Source organism: Citrus clementina, unplaced genomic scaffold (genome assembly GCF_000493195.1).
Source record: "Citrus clementina cultivar Clemenules unplaced genomic scaffold, Citrus_clementina_v1.0 scaffold_3, whole genome shotgun sequence".
NCBI classification, from domain to species: Eukaryota; Viridiplantae; Streptophyta; class Magnoliopsida; order Sapindales; family Rutaceae; genus Citrus; species Citrus x clementina.
Window position 1 is genome coordinate 28,613,748 of NW_006262339.1, and position 21,574 is coordinate 28,635,321.

The window sequence follows — 21,574 nt, forward strand, 5'->3', positions numbered from 1 at the left end:
ACCAGCAAATGAATGATTCAAAGTAAAAAAAACAGTCACAACAAAATAACAAAATCACAGCTGCCATCTTTTCCACTCTCTTTGTGCCTTCTCGAATATTCTTTAGGTGATGTAATCTTTGAAGTATGTTGGTGCCCTGCGCATACGAGCTGGACCTTTTGTGTGCTCCTTAACCAGCTGGGCTTCTTCCTCTGTAATCTCAGGCAAGGTTGTATCATAGATCCATCCGATGTGCAGAAGCAAACTGGAAGTTTCAAGGATGTCTTTGTTAAGCATGGAAAACAGTGCAAGAAAATGTTAGAAAAAGTTCAAAATTAGAGGGCTGTTCATTCAGATCTTGATGAAATATTTATTGTTCCGTCCTTTCAACGGAATTTGATTTCTATTTTTACTTTGGACAAAACAATTTTTTTTTTGTTCATTCGAGAATGACAAATTTTGTTTGTTTCATAATTCAAAATTGTTTGGTTTCGGTTCTTTATCAGGTTATCATAATCTTTATTTGATTGATACGGTTACTTAATTTAATGAATCACTACAATTAAGCACACAAAGTATAAAAAGGAAACAAAACAACAAAATGAGATTTGAGGCCAACATGACTTTGGATATCTTAGAACTCATACATATGGATATTTGTGGGCCATTCCCTATAGTTGTTTGGAATGGTCAACAATATTTTATGGTGTTCATAGATGATTTTTCTCAATATAGTTGCATATATCTCCTTTATGAAAAGTCATAGTCCTTGGATATGTTCAACAATTTAATGCTGAAGTTGATAACCAACTCGACAAAAGAATCAAAAGTGTCAGATCTAACCATGGTGGTGAATACTATAGCAAATATGACGATTCAAGTGAACAACATTAAGGATCATTAGTTAAATTATTAGAGCAATACGAATCATCCCACAATACACTATGCTGGGTTCGCCCACTATGAATGGTGTTGTTGAAAGATGAAACAAGATGCTTAAGGACATGATAAAGTGTATGATTTGTTATCCTACTTTACTAGAATCACTCCGGGGAGAAGCGCTTAAAAGTCTAAAATATATCATTAACAATGTTCCAACTAAAGCGAGTGCCAAAACCCCTTACGAACTTTGGACAAGCAAAAAGTCTAGTATAAAACACTTGCATGTTTAGGGATGTTCAGCTAAGACAAGGTCTTATAGGCCTAATGAGAAGAAACTGGACTCAACAACGATGAGTTATTGTTTTATTAGATACCCTAAAAGATCCAGGGGTACAAGTTTTATGATCCCACGATTAAGTCGATTTTTTAGTAGGGAAAGAATGTCGAGTTTGTTGGGAAAGATACAGTTAAGGACTTGATTTTTTAAAAGGAATATGTTGATATTCCGATAGGTATTATTAGCATTGATTAGGGTCTCATTCGTGTCTTTGTTCAAGACACAATAGATCAAGACAATGTTAGAGAACCCCGTATACAAGAAGTTATTCTAGAGGAACAAACTCTACCACCTCAAGAACCTACTAGAGAAAGGAGAAGTGGTGTGTCAAATGACTACATGGTATTTCTCCAAGAACTGAGGTAGATATTGGAGTGATGAAAGATGATCCGATCAATTTTCGTCAAGGTATGGAAAGTTCCAAGTCTTATAAGTGGATTGATGCCATGAATGAGGAGATAAAGTCTATGAAGGACAATGACGTATGGGATTTTGTCCCATTGTTAGGAGATGTGAAGCCTATTGGTTGCAAATGGATATTTAAGATCAAGAGGGATTCAAAAGGTAATGTGGAGAGGTACAATGTTAGTTTAATTAAAGTTGATAATCATACTAATAAAGTAGTATCGGAAACAATGAGTTTAGTATAATATTAGAAAAATATAGAAGTTAAAGTAAATTAATTCTTGGTAGTTTGCCTTATATGGGTAAAATAGTCAGTTTAAACTTATGCCTATGTAATCAAATATAATAAAATATTTTAAGTCATGAAAAAAGTAAAGTAAGAAGATTTAGTTAATGAATTCTCAAAAGTTCTTCTTTATTTAAAATTTTTAAGAAGTAAAGCCCACATTCTACTACTCTTTAGAGAATTCTTAAGTATGTAAAAACATAGAGAAAGTGCTAGAAATTGCTAAAGCTGAAAATTTCTAGAATTAAGTCAAGCTGGCACACCTTGGCTTGTGTATTTAATCTCTTTGACAAAGAAAATTGGAGTGACACTTATCTCACTTCTAACCAAAAAGCAGGGGCAGATCTAGGATTTTAAAGTACCCTGGCTAAATTTAAAAAGAAAGTTATATTGTAAAGTGAACATAAAATTTTATAAAAAAATAAAATACACATGATAAGATGAAGACATTAGAAATCTTACACTAAATAATAATTACTTTAAACAAAATAATTATATAAAAATGGAAAATAAAAATGTAATTCAAAACAAAAATATAACTAAAATTGTATTTTTCGCGGCTTCAAACAATAGAATTCATCAATTATGGATTTTAGATCAATAGTATCTGCAATTTCTCTTTTAGCATAGGCAACCATAAATTTTGAAAGAAACTCATTTTCCATCTTACTGTAAAATGATGTATTGATAAGGCTTATGGCTGAAAATGCATGCTCTGTTGTGGCTGTAGACACTAGAAGAGTCAAAACAAGACGAATAAAGCATTCAAAATAATAAATTAAAATAATATGTAAAATAAATGAATTAGTTTGAAACTATAACATGAAACTACATAAGAATTAATAAATTAATTAATAATTACAAGCTTAATTAGCATGCTTAAATAAATTAAACAATTCAATTTTGTTCATCTTTTCCATTTTCAAAAAATATTATTAGTGAAAAAATAACAATAATAAATCAACTCAAACTAATAAATCACAAAACTAATTAAAAAAAGAAGCCATTCAAGCATTCAAAATAATAAATTAAAATAATATGTAAAATAAATCAATAAAATCTATCTAAAAAATTAAATAATTTATACAAGTTCTATGTAGGGTTGGCAGAAAAGCCCGGGTCGACCCAGGCCCGCGAGCTTTAAGCCCGGCCCGTGGCTTGAAAGTATGGGTAAGGACTCATAATTAATAAAGCCCATAATATATGGGCTCAGTCAAAGGTCTAAATGAAAAGCCTAGGCTTAAGCTCGGGCTTTATAATAAATAATATAATATATATATTATATATTATGGATAAGGGCTTTATATATATATATTTTAAAAAATGTATAATATATTATAAAATTGAAAAAAAAATTAAACAAAACAATAAAAAAATCAGGCAAAGGGAAAGGGCAAATGTTTTGTCACAAAATGTCAAAATTCCTAAATCGGTAAATCTCTATTAGTTTTTTTTATATTAGTGGTTGATTTGTATGTGTATGTACGGTACTTGTATTGTTAGTATTTTTATATTTTGTGTTGGCTAATTATGTATTAGAGAATTATATTTAAGTTTTTAGCCGATTGTAGTATTATGTATTGGATAATTATGTTTTGAAAATTTACAGTTTTATTTTTAAAAAAAAATTTAAAAATTCGTAAAAGCCCGGGCTCAACCCGAGGCCCGGCCTAGGCCCGTCAAGGCCCGGCCCACCCAAAGCCCGCCCAACTTGGATGGGCTTTGAGAGGGCCTGGACTTATTTAACATTATATGGGCCTGGTCCTGGGCTTGGCAAAGCCCGGCCCAGGCCCTTAAATTGCCAACCCTAGTTCTAAGGTGATGTTTGGTTGGGAGGAGAGAATGGGGGCGAAGAAAGTAATTTAAATTCTACTTTTATTTCCATTGTTTGGTTATACAAAATATATAAGAAATTAATTTCCATTAGAATTTAATATCCCTTATAATGTAGAATTTGAATTCCACACCAAAGAGTGAAGAATTTTAATTCCTCTTATGTTGAAAACCCAAGCTTCCAAAATTACCCTTCAATATTTTAACTTGTTTATTGTTATTAATTATTATTATTTATAATTTTATTTTATCAATTTAATATTATAAATAATTTTATATTAATCAAATTGAATGAATGATTTAAAAAATTTAATAAAATAAATAAAATTATTTATTTATTTAATATGAAAATATATAAATATAAATTAACCACCGCCAGTCTTCGCCGGACCACCGCGGTCTTCATCAAACCTCTGCCGGAATTTTGCCGGATCACCGCCGGCATATCGGAACTTCGCCGGAGTACCGCCGGAACTTCACCGGACTTCCGTCGAAAAGTCACCGGCCGCCGTTGACTTTTGTTGACCGACTTTTATTTATATTAAATAATATTTAATATTAAATTATATTAAATAGTTTAGTCTATTAAATTAATTAATTTTATATTAAATATAAATCATGAATTGTTTTAGAATTTTTTGAAATTAAAAAAATTTGGTATTAATATTAAATTATATTTTATTACTAATATAGGTAATTTAGTATTTAAAGCAAAGGATAAATTTGTCCACAGAAAAAAATTACAATTTCTTTCCCTATCAAATTTTATGTCAAACCAAACAATGAAATTTAATTTCACTACTCTCTTCTACTCCTCTCTTCTCCTTTCCTCTCCATTGCACTCTTTTCCTCTCCTCCCCTTTCTTAAAACCAAACACCACCTTAATGTATAGATTGTAGCGAAATTGGAAGCAGGGACGGATGAAGAATGGAGAATGAGGATATGAACAAATTTGGAAGGTGAATTGATAATGATGAAGAATGAAGAATAATGATGGAGTTTTTTAGTTTTTTCTAAAGGTGTCGGTTGAAGGAAAAGTAATAATAATGGATGGCATTTTCGTAATTAACAATTGATGGTATTTTTGTAATTAACATTAATGGCATTTTTCTTAGTTTTAATCAAATTAATTGATTTTTTTTTTCTCTTTTTATACCGGGCTGCAGCCCGGTATAGCTCACTAACAAATCCGCCCCTGCAAAAGTATTTCTTTAATAATTCTTCTTTGTGTATGCTTTTTTTGTGTCTTGTTTGATTTAATTTAAATCTTCTTTATATGCTACTTTGAAAATTTGGTCTGATCATCAGTTTTTGAAAAGGATTTCCTATGCTGCTTTTTAAGAGCGTTGGATTTTAGTTTAGTGGAGAAAATGAAAAGCTGATGCAGAAAGATATAGGATGTGTTTGACAAGTTTAAGAATATAGCAATAAATTTATTTAGATTAATGTGATGCAATGTTGCACTCAGGTTTAGGTTTTAATGAGAAATGTGCACTTTAATAAAGTGCAAAAAAAATTATTAAATTATATGATTTAGGATGTGTTTGGAGCAGTTATTTACCCTTATGTTCTTATTTAAATTCATAAAAAATTTAAGGGTGGAGTAGCTGCATTGTGGTAGCACAACTGTCTGAAACACACTCTTAATAATATTATACCTATTGAATTATTAAATCATATAACTCAATAACTTTTCTACATTAATAAAATATGAAAACTCCCACTAAATAATTTCTACAATGTGATTGTCCTCTTGAGATGCGTTTTATTAGGTGCTTTTGCATTTTCTTGCTACGAAAGGACCCATTGTATATTACTGCTTTAAATTCTTTTGAATCCATCGCATTATTGTGTTATCTTATCCTAGCTTTATGCGTGCTTGACTAGACTTGGGCTTAAGTGGACAATTTTTTCTATGTTAGAAATAACTCTGTTGTTTCCCTAAAGAAATTTTAAGTTCATTATAATTTTCTCAATAAAGCAGCGAATTAATACAAATATGAGGTATCTAGCTCCCATGAGCTAATAGTGATTTTAATTAATACTCACTTGTGGACCACCTTCGCGGTACCTGCTATCATATTTTTCTTACTTTTGCTTTTTCTTCATTTTTCCAAAAAAGCAAAACATATGGTACCATCATGCATCATGTACATTACAGCTTTTCTTTTATTAGTAAAATTTGCAAAATATCCTAGGAAAGCTCCAAGAAATTTTCAAGGAAATCGCATAGAAAGGAGGAAGCAAAGGATAGTAAGGTCGGAGCAGCGAAGTCTTCCATTTTGCTTCACATCTCTACTCTCGAATTCTTTGCTTCAGTTGTCAGAAAATTTGCTTGATGGCTTCATCTTCTTCTCAAAGAAAATATGAGGTCTTCCTCAGTTTCAGAGGGGAGGACACTCGTAAAGGCTTTACCAGCCATCTAGCGGCAGCTTTAGATCAGAAATAAATACAATTCTTCATTGATGATGAAGAACTTAAGAAAGGCGATGAGATTTCCCCGGCCCTCGCGAATGCAATTGAAACATCAGATATTTCGATCATTATCTTCTCAAAAGACCATGCTTCTTCCAAATGGTGCCTCAGTGAACTTGTCAAGATTCTTGATTGCAAGAAAATGAATGGCCAAATTGTGATACCGGTTTTCTACCATGTAGATCCATCTGATGTGCGAAAACAGAGTGGGAGTTTTGGAGAAGCTTTTGTGGAGTATGAAAAGAACTTTCCATATAAGGTTCAAAAATGGAGGGATGCACTGACCGAAGCATCAAGTTTATCTGGATACGATGCCACGGAATCCAGGTAACTCTTAACTCTATTTCTTCCTTGTATTCAATATTATTAGAACCTTTTTCCTCATTTTTTTTTTCCGATAATCATTTGCGACCTCTGTTTTTATCAACAAAGAATATTAATGCTTTCTAGCCTAGCTTAGTCCGTTTTGACTCATCATTGCTTTATTTTATATCTTAATAACACTGACTAGAACCGAGGCGGAACTTGTGAAAGAGATTGCTGCAGATATTTCCAAGAAATTGGAAGATATGTCAGACTCAACTGATTTAGATGGCTTCGTTGGATTAAATTCACGAATTGTGGAAGTGAAATCACTGCTATGTGTCGAATCTCGTGATGTTCGAATTGTAGGAATTTGGGGCATGGGCGGTATCGGTAAAACAACCATTGCTAGTGCTGTTTTCCACCAAATTTCTAGGCACTTTCAGGGCAAGTGCTTCATGGCAAATGTCAGAGAAGAATCAAACAAAATGGGAGTAATTCATGTTCGAGACGAGGTTATTTCTCAAGTATTAGGAGATAAAAATCTTAAAATAGGAACTCTCGTTATACCCCAAAATATTAGGAAGAGGCTTCGACAGGTGAAAATGTTAATCGTTCTTGATGATGTTCATGATGGATTCACACAATTAGAAAGTTTAGCTGGAGAGCTAGATAAATTTACCACTGGAAGTAGAATCATCATAACTACTAGAGATAAACAAGTACTTGATAAATGTGGAGTGAATTACGTATATGAGGTCGAGGGATTGGAACTTAATAAAGCTCTTGAGCTCTTTTATAGAAAAGCCTTTAGACAAAACAATTGCCCTCCTGATTTTCTGGGGCTCTCATTGGAGGTGGTGCATTACGCCCGTAACAATCCGTTGGCTCTTGAAGTTTTGGGTTCTTCCCTTTATCAAAAGAGCAAACAACAATGGGAAGATAGATTGCACAACTTGAGATTGATTTCTGAACCTAATATTTATAAGGTATTGAAAATCAGTTATGATGAGCTAAATTCAAAAGAAAAGGAAATGTTTCTTGACATCGCATGTTTCTTCAAAGGAGAAGATTTAGACCTGGTGACGAGGATACAAGACAATCCTATATCCGTGCGTCATGGACTAAACAATCTTGTTGGTAAGTCACTCATTAAAATATCACGTTGGAACTGGGCCAACCGGCTACAAATGCATGATTTGCTGCAAGAAATGGGTCAGACTATTGTATGCCAAGAATCTGTGAAAGAACCAGGCAAACGTAGTCGGTTGTGGGATCACATCGACGTCTCTCATGTCCTAAAGAAAAATAAGGTAAAAAACTATTTATTTGACTTTTACAACGCGAGGCGAGATGCACCATTAATTTTCCTTTATAAATATGAGATTTCAATAAATTAGATTAACCAATTATGGAATTTGAAAGCTTGTGAACTAGCATGGTTTATGTTGTGGTGTATGAATTTGTTTACCTTTTATGTTCTCAGCCTTTACACTAAACTTTGGAGAAATAGTTAATTAAATAATGATTCTATTATAGGAACCCACCAAATAAACACTATATAGATATGTTGAATAAAAAAAATTACCAAATTCACATTTTATCTTCAATTAGGGCTCTTAATCAAATTTTCAAAAGTTTTTGTAGATTTTCTTCTTATTCATTCTTTGTTTGTGTTTGTAAAGGGACCGATAACATTGAAGGCATATTCCTCAATCTATCCAAGATAAATGACCTTCGTCTAAGTCCCCAGGCCTTTGCAAAAATGTCCAATCTCAGATTGCTTAAATTCTATATGCCTGAGCATGATGGTGTTCGTGTTCCAATTACGAGTTCTAAAGTGCATCTTGACCAAGGTCTGGAATATCTTCCTGAGGAATTGAGATATCTTCATTGGCATGAATATCCTTTGAAAACGCTACCATTTGATTTTGAACCAGAGAATCTTACTGAACTCAGTTTGCCTTACAGTAAAGTTGAGCAAATTTGGGGAGGAAAAAGGGTATGGTGCACAAATACTAGAACATTAATTTTTTCTTTTTTAAGATAATACAATATAAAATTTGAAATTTAGAGGTACTAATTTAACGTAGTCTTTATTTATCTTTTGTTACAGAAAGCTTTTAAGTTAAAATTTATTGATCTCTCTCATTCCCAATATCTCATTAGAATGCCAGACCTATCAGAAGCTCCAAATCTCGAGAGAATAAATCTTTTGAATTGTACAAACTTGGTCAGCGTTCCCTCATCCATCCAGAATTTCAATCATCTCAGTATGTTGTGTTTCAAGGGCTGCAAAAGTCTGAGGTCCTTTCCAAGCAACCTCCATTTTGTTTGTCCAGTAACTATTAATTGCGGTGGTTGTGTTAATCTCACAGAGTTTCCACAGATTTCCGGGAGCGTGACAGAGCTAATCTTGTGGGAGACTGCAATAAAAGAAGTTCCCTCATCAGTAGGGTGCCTAACTAATCTACAAGTTTTGAGTTTGAGTCAGTGCACAAGGCTGAAAAGGATCTCAACTAGCATTTTAAAATTGAAATCTCTTCAAAATCTTTACCTTATTCAGTGCTTTGACCTTGAGAATTTCCCAGAAATATTGGAGAAAATGGAATATTTAAATTACAATGCTTTAGGAAGGACAAAAATCAGAGAGCTGCCTTCTACATTTGAAAAAGGAGAAGGGACTGAAAGTCAACTACCGTCCTCTGTTGCAGATACAAATGATCTTGAAGGGTTATCGCTATATTTAAGGAACTATGCTTTAAATGGCTGTCTATCCTCACTGGAATACTTAGATCTAAGTGGAAATGACTTTGAGAGTTTACCTGCAAGAATCAAGCAGCTTTCAAGGTTGAGAAAACTCCACTTGTGCTATTGCGACAAGCTGCAGTCAATACCAGAGCTCCCACTAAGTTTGAAATGGTTAGACGCAAGTAATTGCGAGCGACTCCAAACTTTTCCAGAGATATCATCATATCTGGAAGAAGTAGATGCATCCGTACTCGAAAGGCTATCCAAACACTACCGTCGTTTACATGACTATTCGAGATACTCGCCGCGTGATTCGTCCATTGAGTTCTGGTTTAATAATTGCTTGAAACTTAATGAAAAAGCAAAAAACAACAATTTGGCGGATACACAACTTAGGATTCGACATATGGCAATTGCATCATTGCGACTACCTTATGAATTGGAAGTACTGGTACGCTATTCTCTCTCTTTTGCTCTCTCTCTCCGATCTATTACATCTGAAATCATTTTTTTTTATTTTACAGGAACCCTGTAAACTCAGGGGTTCTGCCATAATTATGCCTGGGAGCAAAATTCCTGAGTGGTTTGTTAGGAAATTGGTGGGTGAAGCAGACACGCAGCTAAAGTAAAATTGTAAGAAAATAAAGAAAAAGCACAATAGAGGACACCAGAAATTACGTGGTTCGGCTTTTAGCCTACATCCACGGGCGAAGACAGAAGGAAATATTTTACTAGTGAAATAAGGATTACAAGTATTGTAATATTTTGGCTCACAACCCAAAACCCCAATACACCCAATCTCTCACTCACTAGACTCTCTGCTCTGCAAGAATTATTTCTCACAACTCTCGACTCTCTCTAAATTACTCTCTGAATAATGGAATTGGATGCACAAATCGAAATGGGAGCTCTCCCCTTTTATAGCCAAAATTGGCTATTAAAATAAATTTTATTTTTTTTTTTTTTCACCGCCATTGAATGTCAAAGTTTCTTCTCTTTCATTCTTCAAGAAAAGCTGCTGCTGCTACCAACTTTCTTCTTCTTTGAACTGACCATCTAGATGGCTGCTTCATCTAGATGGCCACCTTATTTGACATTTCTCCCACTTGGAGATTAGACTGAGAATCAATCAATCTCCACACCATCCTTTCTGCTTCGCCATAATCATGTTGCCTACGTTTCTGCTAGGCCACAAGAGGATCTACTCCAGACAAACTTATCAGTATTTATCGGCTTGGTCAAAACATCTGCTAGGTTCTCTTTCGTATGGATTTTCTGTAAATCCACACTTCCATCTTCCACTACTTCACGAACGAAGTGATACTGAACTCCTATGTGCTTTGTCCTGGAATGAAAGGCTGGATTCCTTGCAATGTGCAAGGCACTCTGACTGTCACAAAACACAGGAATTTTCTGTTGTTTGTGCCCGAGCTCCTCCAATAACCTTTGTATCCAAATAGCTTCCTTGCAAGCTTGTGTAGCTGCCATGTACTCTGCTTCTGTTGTAGATAAAGCCACAACGGTCTGCAGTTTTGAAACCCAGCTTACAGCTGCTCCCGCAAGTATAAACACATAACCAGTAGTGGATTTCCTTTTATCAAGATCTCCTGCAAAATCTGAATCCACATAGCCCCTGACAGTAAATTCTGATCCTCCATAACATAATGCAACATCTGAGGTTCCTCTGATGTATCTCAGAATCCTCTTCACAGCTATCCAATGCTCTCCACCAGGATTCGCCATGTATCGACTGACTGCTCCCACTGCTTGTGCAATGTCCGGTCTTGTACATATCATAGCGAACATCAAACTTCCCACTGCTGATGCATACGGTACTCGAGACATCTCCTTCCTCTCCGCTTCATTGCTAGGACACATACTTGAGGATAATTTGAAATTAACAGGAAGTGGGGTAGAAATTGACTTACAATCTTGCATGTTGAAGCGCCGCAAGATTTTCTTCAAGTAATTTTTCTGAGAAAGCCAAATCTTCCTGTTATTTCTGTCTCGGTGAATTTGCATCCCTAGAATCTTGTTTGCTGGTCCCAAGTCCTTCATTTCAAACCCCCTAGCCAACTGTGCCTTCAATTCTTGGATTCGATCTTTGTTGGGACCTGCTACCAACATGTCATCCACATACAACAGCAAAATGATGAAATCATTATCTTCAAACCTCTTGTAATATGCACAATGGTCTGAACTGAGTCTGTTGTATCCAAGGCTCATAATGAAGGAATCAAATCTCTTATACCAACACCTCGGCGCCTGTTTGAGACCGTATAGAGATTTGTTCAACCTGCAAACCAAGTTCTCCTTTCCTGTTTCTGTAAAACCTTCTGGTTGGAGCATATATATTTCTTCTTCAAGTTCTCCATGAAGAAATGCAGTTTTCACATCTAACTGCTCTAGATGTAAGTCAAATGTAGCACACATTGCCAAGACTACTCTGACTGTTGTGAGTCGAACCACCGGAGAAAATATCTCGTTGAAGTCAATACCTTCTTTCTGAGCATATCCTTTCACTACCAGTCTCGCACGATACCGCTCCACTTGGTCATTGCCATCACGTTTGATCTTGTAGACCCATTTGTTTCCAATGGCTTTTCTTCCACGTGGTAGTGGTACAAGTTCCCATGTCTTGTTCTTGTGTAGAGCTTCAATTTCTTCTTGCATTGCTGTCATCCACAAAGCAACATCTGAGCTGTTTAAAGCTTCATGGAAAGTTGAAGGCTCTCCATCCTCTGTTAGAAGACAGTATGCAACGTTGATCTCTGTGACATACTCCGAGTGCCACGTTGGCGGTCGTCTCTCACGAGTTGACCGACGAACTTCTGGAGCCTCGGACTCAACTGGTTCTTGTTCCTCGTGCTCTGATGCTACTTCAGAAGAATCTGAATCTTCTGGATTATTTTCGACATATACCGGCACAGTCTCTGACTTTTCTTTTACAGTGCCATCATCTTCATCTTTTCTTTGCAGTTGATCTTCTACAAAAATAACATCTCTGCTGATGACGATCTTGTGGGCAGTGGGGTCCCACAGACGATACCCCTTTACTCCATCAGCATACCCCAAGAAGATACATCTTCTAGATTTTGCATCCAGCTTTGTTCTTTCTTGGGCATTGTACATCACGTACACAGGACATCCAAATGCATGTAGGTAGGAATAATCAGCTGGCTTTCCAGTCCACATCTCCATCGCCGTCTTCAACCCAATAGCTGTAGATGGCGACCGATTTACTATATAACAGGCAGTTTTGGCTGCTTCTGCCCAGAATGAATTGGGTAGACCAGCAGTCCTCAACATAGCTCTTATTCTTTCTGTAAGAGTTCTGTTCATCCGTTCTGCCACTCCGTTTTGTTGAGGAGTGTATGCCACCGTGAACTGCCTCTGAATACCTTCTTGCTTACAGAAAGCAAGAAACTCACCGTCTGTATACTCTCCACCATTATCCGTCCTTAAGCACTTGATCTTTTTACCAGATTCAAGTTCCAATCGCGCTTTGTATTCTTTAAACACTAGAAATACATCTGACTTTTTCTTAATTGGATACACCCAACATCTTCTGGAATAATCATCAATGAAAGTCACCATGTACTTTGCACCTCCCATGGATATATCCGGTGATTCCCAAACATCAGAATGAATCAAGTCGAGAATGCATTTACTTCTAGCAATAGATCTACTGAATTTTAATCTATGCTGCTTACTTGTAACACAATGCTCGCAAAATGGTAAACTTACCGATTTGAGCCCCGGAAGCAATTTTCGCTCAGAGAGAATCTTCAAGCCTTGTTCTGACATGTGGCCAAGTTTGAGATGCCACATCATCGTTGATTCTTCTCCATTTGACGCGACACACGCATCAGCCTCCTGTAGTGTTTCTCCTTTAAGCATAAATAGATTAGCACTGATCTTTTCTGCCTTCATCAATACAAGCGCGCCTTTAACAATCTTCATAATTCCATTCTCCACATGAGTTTTGCACCCATGATTGTCTATTTGTCCCAAAGACAATAGATTTTTCTTTAGGCCGTTGACATGTCGTACCTCCTCAATTGTGCGAATTGTACCATCAAACATTTTTATTTTGATAGTACCAATACCAGCGATCTCCAAGGCATGATCGTTACCCATATATACAGATCCTCCTGAGATAGGTTCATATGTGTGGAACCATTCTCTCCTAGAGGTCATGTGCCAGGTAGCTCCTGAGTCTATAAGCCAGACATCAGAAAGTCATTTTCTGCCTTCTGAAACAGTTGTTGCCTCACTGTAGAGAATTTCGCCATCATCCGAGGTACTTGCTACACACCCCTGAGCATTTGATGACTCAGGTTCTTTGCCCTCTCTTTTCTTCTGGTTACTCCAACACTCCTTTTTGACGTGCCCTTTCTTGCCACAGTTGTAGCATTTAACATTCTTCTTACTTCTGGATTTTGATCTACCATGATTTTGACTCCCACTGGGGCCACGTTCTGTTGATCTTCCTCTTGTCACCGATAGCGCCTCCGCTTGCTGCGAACTTGCTTGTCTGTTTTCCTTGTTTTTTCGCCTGCTCTCCTCATTTAATACGGAGGCTGCAACATCGTCGAAAACTAGACCCTCCACTGGATTGTTGTTCGTCAGGTTGATGATGAGTTGATCATACGAATCTGGTAGACTTTGAAGTAGAAGCTCTGCACGTTCATTTTCCTCTATATTATGACCCAACGTTGTGAGTTGTGAAAATAGAGTCTTCAATGTGTTGATGTGGTCGGTCACCATTGTAGATTCCGCCATTCGAAGAGTATAGAGTTTCCTCTTCAAGAAGATTTTATTGTGTAGTGACTTGGCCTCGTACAATTTTGTGAGAGTATCCCATATTTCCTTCGCCGCATTTTTCTCTGCCACACTGGATAATACTCCATCCGCAAGTGCCAAGTGTAGATCAGAAATGGCGTTGCCGTCTACCTCGTTCCACTTGTCATCAGTTATCTCCATGGGTCTTTCTCCAATTGCTGCCAAGCAATTATTTTTCCTCAATACAGCTTTCATCTTCATTTTCCACAACGAAAAATTATTTCCGTTAAATTTCTCAATTTCATACTTTGCCGCCATTTTGTTGATAAATACTGCACACAAGCTAGTGTACCACCTTGAATAGTTGTGAGTATGTGTGAGAATGCACACCAGGAAAGTTCCCAGGAAAGACTGGAGGGGTCACAATGGTCCCACTTAAAACCCAGACTCCTTAAGCTCTTATCGCCTTTGTGACAGAACTTTCCTAGACATGTACAGAATCACACAGTTGCTTTACTCACACCACTATTCCCTGCTTTGCACCGCAAAATTCTTGGATCGCTTCCACCGTTTCACGTGAATAGTACCGTATACATGAATAGTACCGTACACCGTATACGTGAATAGTGCCGTACGACGTATACGTGAATAGTGCCGTACGCCGTATACGTGAATAGTGTCGTATGCCGTATACGTGAATAGTGCCGTACGCCGTATACGTGAATACGTGAACAATTCTTGACTCCAAAAATACAACCAATAGCTCTGATACCACTGTTAGGAAATTGGTGGGTGAAGCAGACACGCAGCTAAAGTAAAATTGTAAGAAAATAAAGAAAAAGCACAATAGAGGACACCAGAAATTACGTGGTTCGGCTTTTAGCCTACATCCACGGGCGAAGACAGAAGGAAATATTTTACTAGTGAAATAAGGATTACAAGTATTGTAATATTTTGGCTCACAACCCAAAACCCCAATACACCCAATCTCTCACTCACTAGACTCTCTGCTCTGCAAGAATTATTTCTCACAACTCTCGACTCTCTCTAAATTACTCTCTGAATAATGGAATTGGATGCACAAATCGAAATGGGAGCTCTCCCCTTTTATAGCCAAAATTGGCTATTAAAATAAATTTTTTTTTTTTTTTTTTTCACCGCCATTGAATGTCAAAGTTTCTTCTCTTTCATTCTTCAAGAAAAGCTGCTGCTGCTACCAACTTTCTTCTTCTTTGAACTGACCATCTAGATGGCTGCTTCATCTAGATGGCCACCTTATTTGACATGGTTCAGTAATCAAAGTTCAGGATCTGAAATAACCCTGCAACTGCCCCATCATTGTTGTCAAAACTTAATCGGGTTTGCTGTTTCTTTTGTTCTTGTACCGCATGAAACGATGTGGGATGGTTTTCACATTGGTGGTACATGCGACTTTGAAATGAATACTCTCTCTGGAAGGAAACATGTTCGTGGCTGTTTGTTTATGAATAATTTTAACGAATTCACAAGTTATTCAGATCATGTCGTGGTTGGATTTAATGTCTGCGGGGTTCATTTTGGGTTTCCAGATGATAACCACCATACAACTGTCTCATTCCAGTTCAACTCATTTGTATACGTGGTGAAACATTGTGGAGTGTGTCCAGTATATGCAAAGCCTAACGACACCAAACCCAACACTTTTACTCTCAATTTTGCTAGCCAAATTTCAAAATTGGATGATATGGCAAGCACAAGTCGAACTTCTGATGAAGAGGAACTGGTACCATGTCCCAAGGGAATTTGAAGAGACGACCAAATCAACACAACTTAACCATTGAGTCGCTCGTTTTATTCAGTAAGTCCAAGGCTCCAATTGACTCCCTGATCATTATTTAAGGTGCATTAATTAATTACAACTTGTATTACATTTTCTTTTTACCTTAACATTTCTTGTTTAATTTTCTTTCAGGATGGTTTTGTATATTACATTTGATTGGTTTACTCTTTTATGTACAAGTATAGATACCTTATTATAAATAACGGTGTCTACGTTGGGTTCTCCCACATCTGTTTGTGAAAGGGGCTGGTGGTAACATTGAGTTATCTCACATTGGTTGTGGAATAGGCTCTTGGTGAGTTCATAAGTGTGAGGGAAAACCTTACATCTTCAGCTATCTTTTAGGGTTAACAGAAGCCGAAGACCACCTGTCAGTCTCCAAGTGGAATTCAACTCTTCAACATCTACTACATGAAATTGTAAGTGTTTCTACTTTTATCCTTCTGTTTTATCAATTTGAAAACAAAAAAAATTGTGTAAATTGTTATGTCAGTTATACTATGCCTCTTTCTTTTTAGATTTTAATCATGAACCATAAAAAACTTCCAAAATGCTTAGGGGAGCCGAGGCATATATGAGGGCTGTTTCAAATGAATTCATTTTCCTTTTGTTCTGAGGAAAATAAGCATTTAGAAAATGCATTAAATTGAAAGCATTTTCTTAAACATTTGCAAACAAAATTTAAGGTCTGCTCGTGAAGTTACTATGAGTAAGTGGCAGAAGTCAAAGTCAAGCCCATATTTTGCAGAACTTTTAGTTGTGCTTATAAATGATGTTTCTTTGATTTTGTAGCGCCAAAAGTGGATTTTGATGATTATGATTTATTCGGAGCATCCTGATGGAACAGCTGAGGTTTGGTTCTTTTGAATTTCGTTGATATGTTAGTTATCGTCTCAGCTTACTTGGCAGTACTGCTCGTTTTAAGGATTGTCATCTAAATGTTCGATGAAATGACTTATCAGTAAAACTGGTTTTGAAAAAATGAAGGGAAATCCAGTAGGAGATTGATGTTCCTCTTTGAAAAGAATAGTTATTTCTCTTTTGTATAACTATACACTAATTTTCTTGGTCAGTGCACAGCTTCCATCTTATAATTATCAAGGCATTCAGTTATTGCTAGCTCATTTGGTGGTTGCTGGTGGCTTGACAGCTTTTGTTTTTGGGGTTGTATCTATACACTATGAGAGCTGTTTGGTGGCACGGATGAGCTTCAGTAGCTTCAGATAAGTTTAAAGAGCAGAAAACCTAGAAAGACTTTTACGGCAAGCAATCTATTGAAGGCTTTTTCTTCTGCTCCTTAGCGTGTGAACATGCATGAATCAAGCTGTTAGTTTGGCAGCTCAGCAAAATACTGTTTTCGACCTTTGTATAAGCTGGTGACCAGAGGGTGAAACCTGTGATTGTCATCCAGATTTACTTGGCCACTTTGAGAGTTCTTTGCAGATTCACATTCCTTGTAATATTAAGAGTAAGCTTTTATGGTTTCCAGGTCGAGATAAAGCCATCTTGAAGTGTTGCTCCTGCGAAATTAGTTTCGGGCTGAATCACGTCAATCCTCTGTTTTGTTGATGCTGTTAGTCATGACTCTGAGTCTCTGATTTCCAGTTGTCTTTGTTAAAAACAAAAGTCGGGATGAATTCAGGCATTCAAGCTCTATTTCAATGCGATTAGAAAATCAAATCTTTTAACCCACGTTCTGGTAAAAGGCCAAGCTCTGACTTATAATGCTGTTGAGAGTTATGCATATGTTGTAGTTTAACATCAATATTACTTTGTAGTTCTTTAGTATTAAGGATGATTTATTTTAGAATTTAACGATAAATATCTACTATAACTGTTCGTTGAAAAAGCAATTTACTACTTAGAAAACATATTAATTGTATAGGAGCAATTCTGAGAGTCAATTTAATAATTCCTTTAGCATGAGTCAAGCTTTTTAAACTAATTTATTGAAATATGAGTCACCTATTTGAAGCCTTAAGTAAGCAAGCAGAAAACAAAAACGTGAATAAATCACTAAGAAAGAAATTATATTAACTAGCAATTCCACTCTTAAGAAAAAGAAAAATACTGTTTGTATGTCCTGGTTAACCAGCGTCATAACAGACTTAAAAGAAAACTAAAACCGTTACGACGAGCCAAAATTAACTGTTTTAACTGATGTTTGACTAACGCTGACATAGTAACCATGTGCGTCTCACGTGCGATCGGCATGGCAAGTCAAATAAACCAAAACAATTAAATTGATGATAAATTGATAATTGAGCAATTTTCTTGTCTGGGTGATGAAATAATTGAATTTCTGGGTTATTATTTTTTATCTTAAAATTTGCACTTTTATGATTAAATCTAAATCATAATCTAAAGATTCTGCATCCTGGAAAGATGCTCCACAAATGATGATTGTTTTACAAGTGGGTATTTGTTAGAATTAATTGGTTGCTTTTTCAAGTTTTTGCTGTCTTAGTCACGGTTGTTCTAAAGATTGTCATCAAGATGTTTGAGAAAATGTCAAAATGACTCATTGCCAAAAACTTTTTTTTTTTGGGGGGTCTTCTCGATTATCGGGGCTGTCTTGTCTGATCTTTTTATGTGGTTTCTCTGATCTTACAAACAATCTAATGAGAAAGCTCCAATAATTTCATAGAAAAATTATTAGATGGGCAGAAAGAAAAATGCTGAAGAATGTATTACTCCTTTCTCCACATGTTTTATTCTAGTTCTGGGGAAGCTTTTGCTTTGCATGGAAAATATTTCAAGGAAATGTTTGAAATGGCTCAGAAATGAAGGGAGGCCATATTGACAGAAGCATCCGATTCCAATCTATCTGCATGGGATTCCAAGAAAGTTAGGTAACTCTTATCCATTTACAAATGGGAAATTTATATACATCTCGGGTTATTAGAAAAGTAGATGTAGAAGGTGCTTATGGGATGTATAGAGTCTCATTAAAAAATATCTGATGCCACGTCCCTTCATGTGAAAACTTAGCAGTACTCAAACTTAATTTTGTCAGTTGCAGATACAAAATATCATGTTTATTACCACCATTGTTATTGTTTCACTCTTACTTCTGCAGTACTCTGCCATTACATAATTTAATGGCAACCCCCTTATCGCAATATAATGATGTTACTAGACACCACACAACTAACTCAGAGGTAATTTCTGAACAGTAAAACAACTGCATTTTATCAAGGAAAGCAGAAAGCTATTGCAAGGCCACCATGTGCTATTGCATTTCTACTTTGCATCAATTATTTCTTTCTTGACAGCTCCAAATTTTTGGTGATTTTGTAGACAACAAAATAATCACAATATACATGAACCCATGCTTAGTACTGCTTTTCTTTTATTGTCTCCCATCTCTCTCTCTCTCTCTCTCGTGCTCTTAACGTTACTGTGTTGTCATTGTTTTGGCATTATTTATGCATGTGCTTGACTTTACTTTCCATTTTGGGTAATTTGTGTCAACGTCAGAAAAGACTTTGTTATTTGACAATAAAAATTTTTACTAGTTTATATCACTACTGATTTAAGTGATTTTTAAATTAATAGTTACAATTTAATGATATATTACAATATGGAATCTGTTAGGACTTTAGTCTCTAAATACATATATTTATAATACAACTTCAAATCTATGTAGATTAGCTTTGAAATATACTTTAACTAACAATATTGTGGAGAAGTTTAACCATATATCACATTCTTGCAGTAAGGGAAAAGAGTCCGATATATGGGGTCCAAACTATGACCTCAATTTTAAGGCAGGCAACAAAAAACTACTGAAAATTTGAAAATAGTAAGGTTAGGGATTCGAATCCCAATTAACGTGACATTCATTTATTGGATAGTAGAATATTAATTTTACCAATTATGAAATTCACTATCCACTAAATAACACATAATAGTTAGGAATCAACTGTTGGGATTTTTAGCATTATTGATTTCGGGAACTACTAATACATATTAAAAACTCAAGGCCTTAATTTTTTCCCTAAAAAAGGGGATTAATCTCGGTAAAAAAATTCATGAATAATAGGGAAATGGGTTGAGTTATTTGAACCCACCAAATTACTCAATTAAATCCACCTTTGAATATAATATTTAATTATTAAAAAGCCCCTAAAAATTTTTACAATTTTGGATAATAAAATGTATAGAATAATAAATCGAAAAGTATTAGGTTGTAGGAGTTCAAATTATGTTCATACGAAAATGTCAAATCAAAAGATATTTGTCTAGATAAAGAATACTGAACAAAATATAAATTTGTAGTTTATTGCAATTGACATTTTGATTATTAGTTTTCTTATATTCTCAAAATTTGTTATGCAAAAAATATCTGTGCTACAAAATACAATATGAGTCCTAACTAAAGTCCCAAAAAAAAGAATAAAAATTCATGACGAGTAACATCATTATCGTGTGATAGGCATATATGGTGTAATAGCGTTCATGTACTTTAATAAAATGTGGTAGAGTGATTATCTGGTGAGGGTTCTTTCACTTTATTAAAGTGGAGGAATGCTATTACATCATACGATGTACCAATATAATGCCTATTACACTATTACACTGTTGAAAAGTCAGCAGCCGCCAGCCAAAGCCAACTTTGCAACAGTTAGCATGCAAACTTTGGAGAAGCAAAATCAAATTGAATTTGTAAACCGAAAAGAAAGAATGGAAAAAGGGGATGGATTTGAAAATAATAATAATAATTTATTATATTTTCAATTATTTTGTTCTTTGCATAGTAATTCATTTCTCCTATAAATAGTTAAGGATTTCATTCATTTGATATCATCCCAAAATTGTTAAGCTTATAAGTTTCTAAACTTTTGAGAGAAGTGAGAGAAGTGTGTCTGGGGAATTTCTCTTTCCTGCAGAGTGTGAGAGTACTGGTATATTTGGGTTTCTGGGAAGTGAGATTCGTTACTCAAATATTGTACTCTATTAATTGTTAAATAAACAATTATTATTTCTTGCCTTCGTGGATGTAGGTTTAATTACCGAACCACGTAAATTCTTGTGTCTTTTATTTTTCAGTAATTATTTGGTGCGCTTGATTCCGCATTCCGCGCACAACAAGTAATTATTTGGTGCGCTTGATTCCGCATTCCGTGCACAACAAGTGGTATCAGAGCCGACGGTTCGTACTTGGGGGGATACAGTACTGTACACGTATACGGTACTATTCCCGTATATGGTACTGTTCACATATGGTACTGTTCACGAATACGGTGGAGACGGCCATTTGTACTTAGGAGACAGTCTATTGTAAGTAGTGTGTATTTTTGCATGTCTAGGAAAGTTCTGTCAAAAAAGACGATAAGAGTCTAAGGATTCTGGTTTTTAATTGGGACTGAGTTCCCGTCCGGTTTCCTGAGAACTTTCCTGGTGCATTTATTCACGCGAAATTAACATCATAGAGACTGTTTTTCAAGTGGAAATAGTTTGTTGAGAAAATGGTAGAAGGTGAAACTTTCAGAATTAGGGAGAGATCTACCGAGACTATTTCAGGAGACACTTCAGGTGGGAGGCGAGATTTGTCAAATCACTATTCAGCACCTGTTATAGGAGGCCAGAAAATCGATGTTGAAAAGTTTGATGGGAAAATCAACTTCGACATGGGGAGGCGCGAAGTTATGGATGCCCTTATTTAAATCGATCTCGATGTTGTTCTGAAAAATAAAAGACACTTGTATGATGAAG

The 21,574-nt window shown here is 35.7% G+C and overlaps 1 protein-coding gene across 1 annotated transcript; it reads left to right on the forward strand.

Annotated features, from left to right (window-relative positions):
* Window positions 1-1,575: 1,575 nt before the first annotated feature.
* On the forward strand, window positions 1,576-10,346 carry LOC112099822 (disease resistance-like protein DSC1). The gene is given in 9 exon segments (XM_024187308.1): window positions 1,576-1,762; window positions 6,198-6,525; window positions 6,710-7,814; window positions 8,187-8,195; window positions 8,198-8,503; window positions 8,671-8,808; window positions 8,891-9,703; window positions 9,777-9,855; window positions 10,330-10,346. Coding segments are annotated over 9 exon segments (2,982 nt in total).
* Window positions 10,347-21,574: the final 11,228 nt, after the last annotated feature.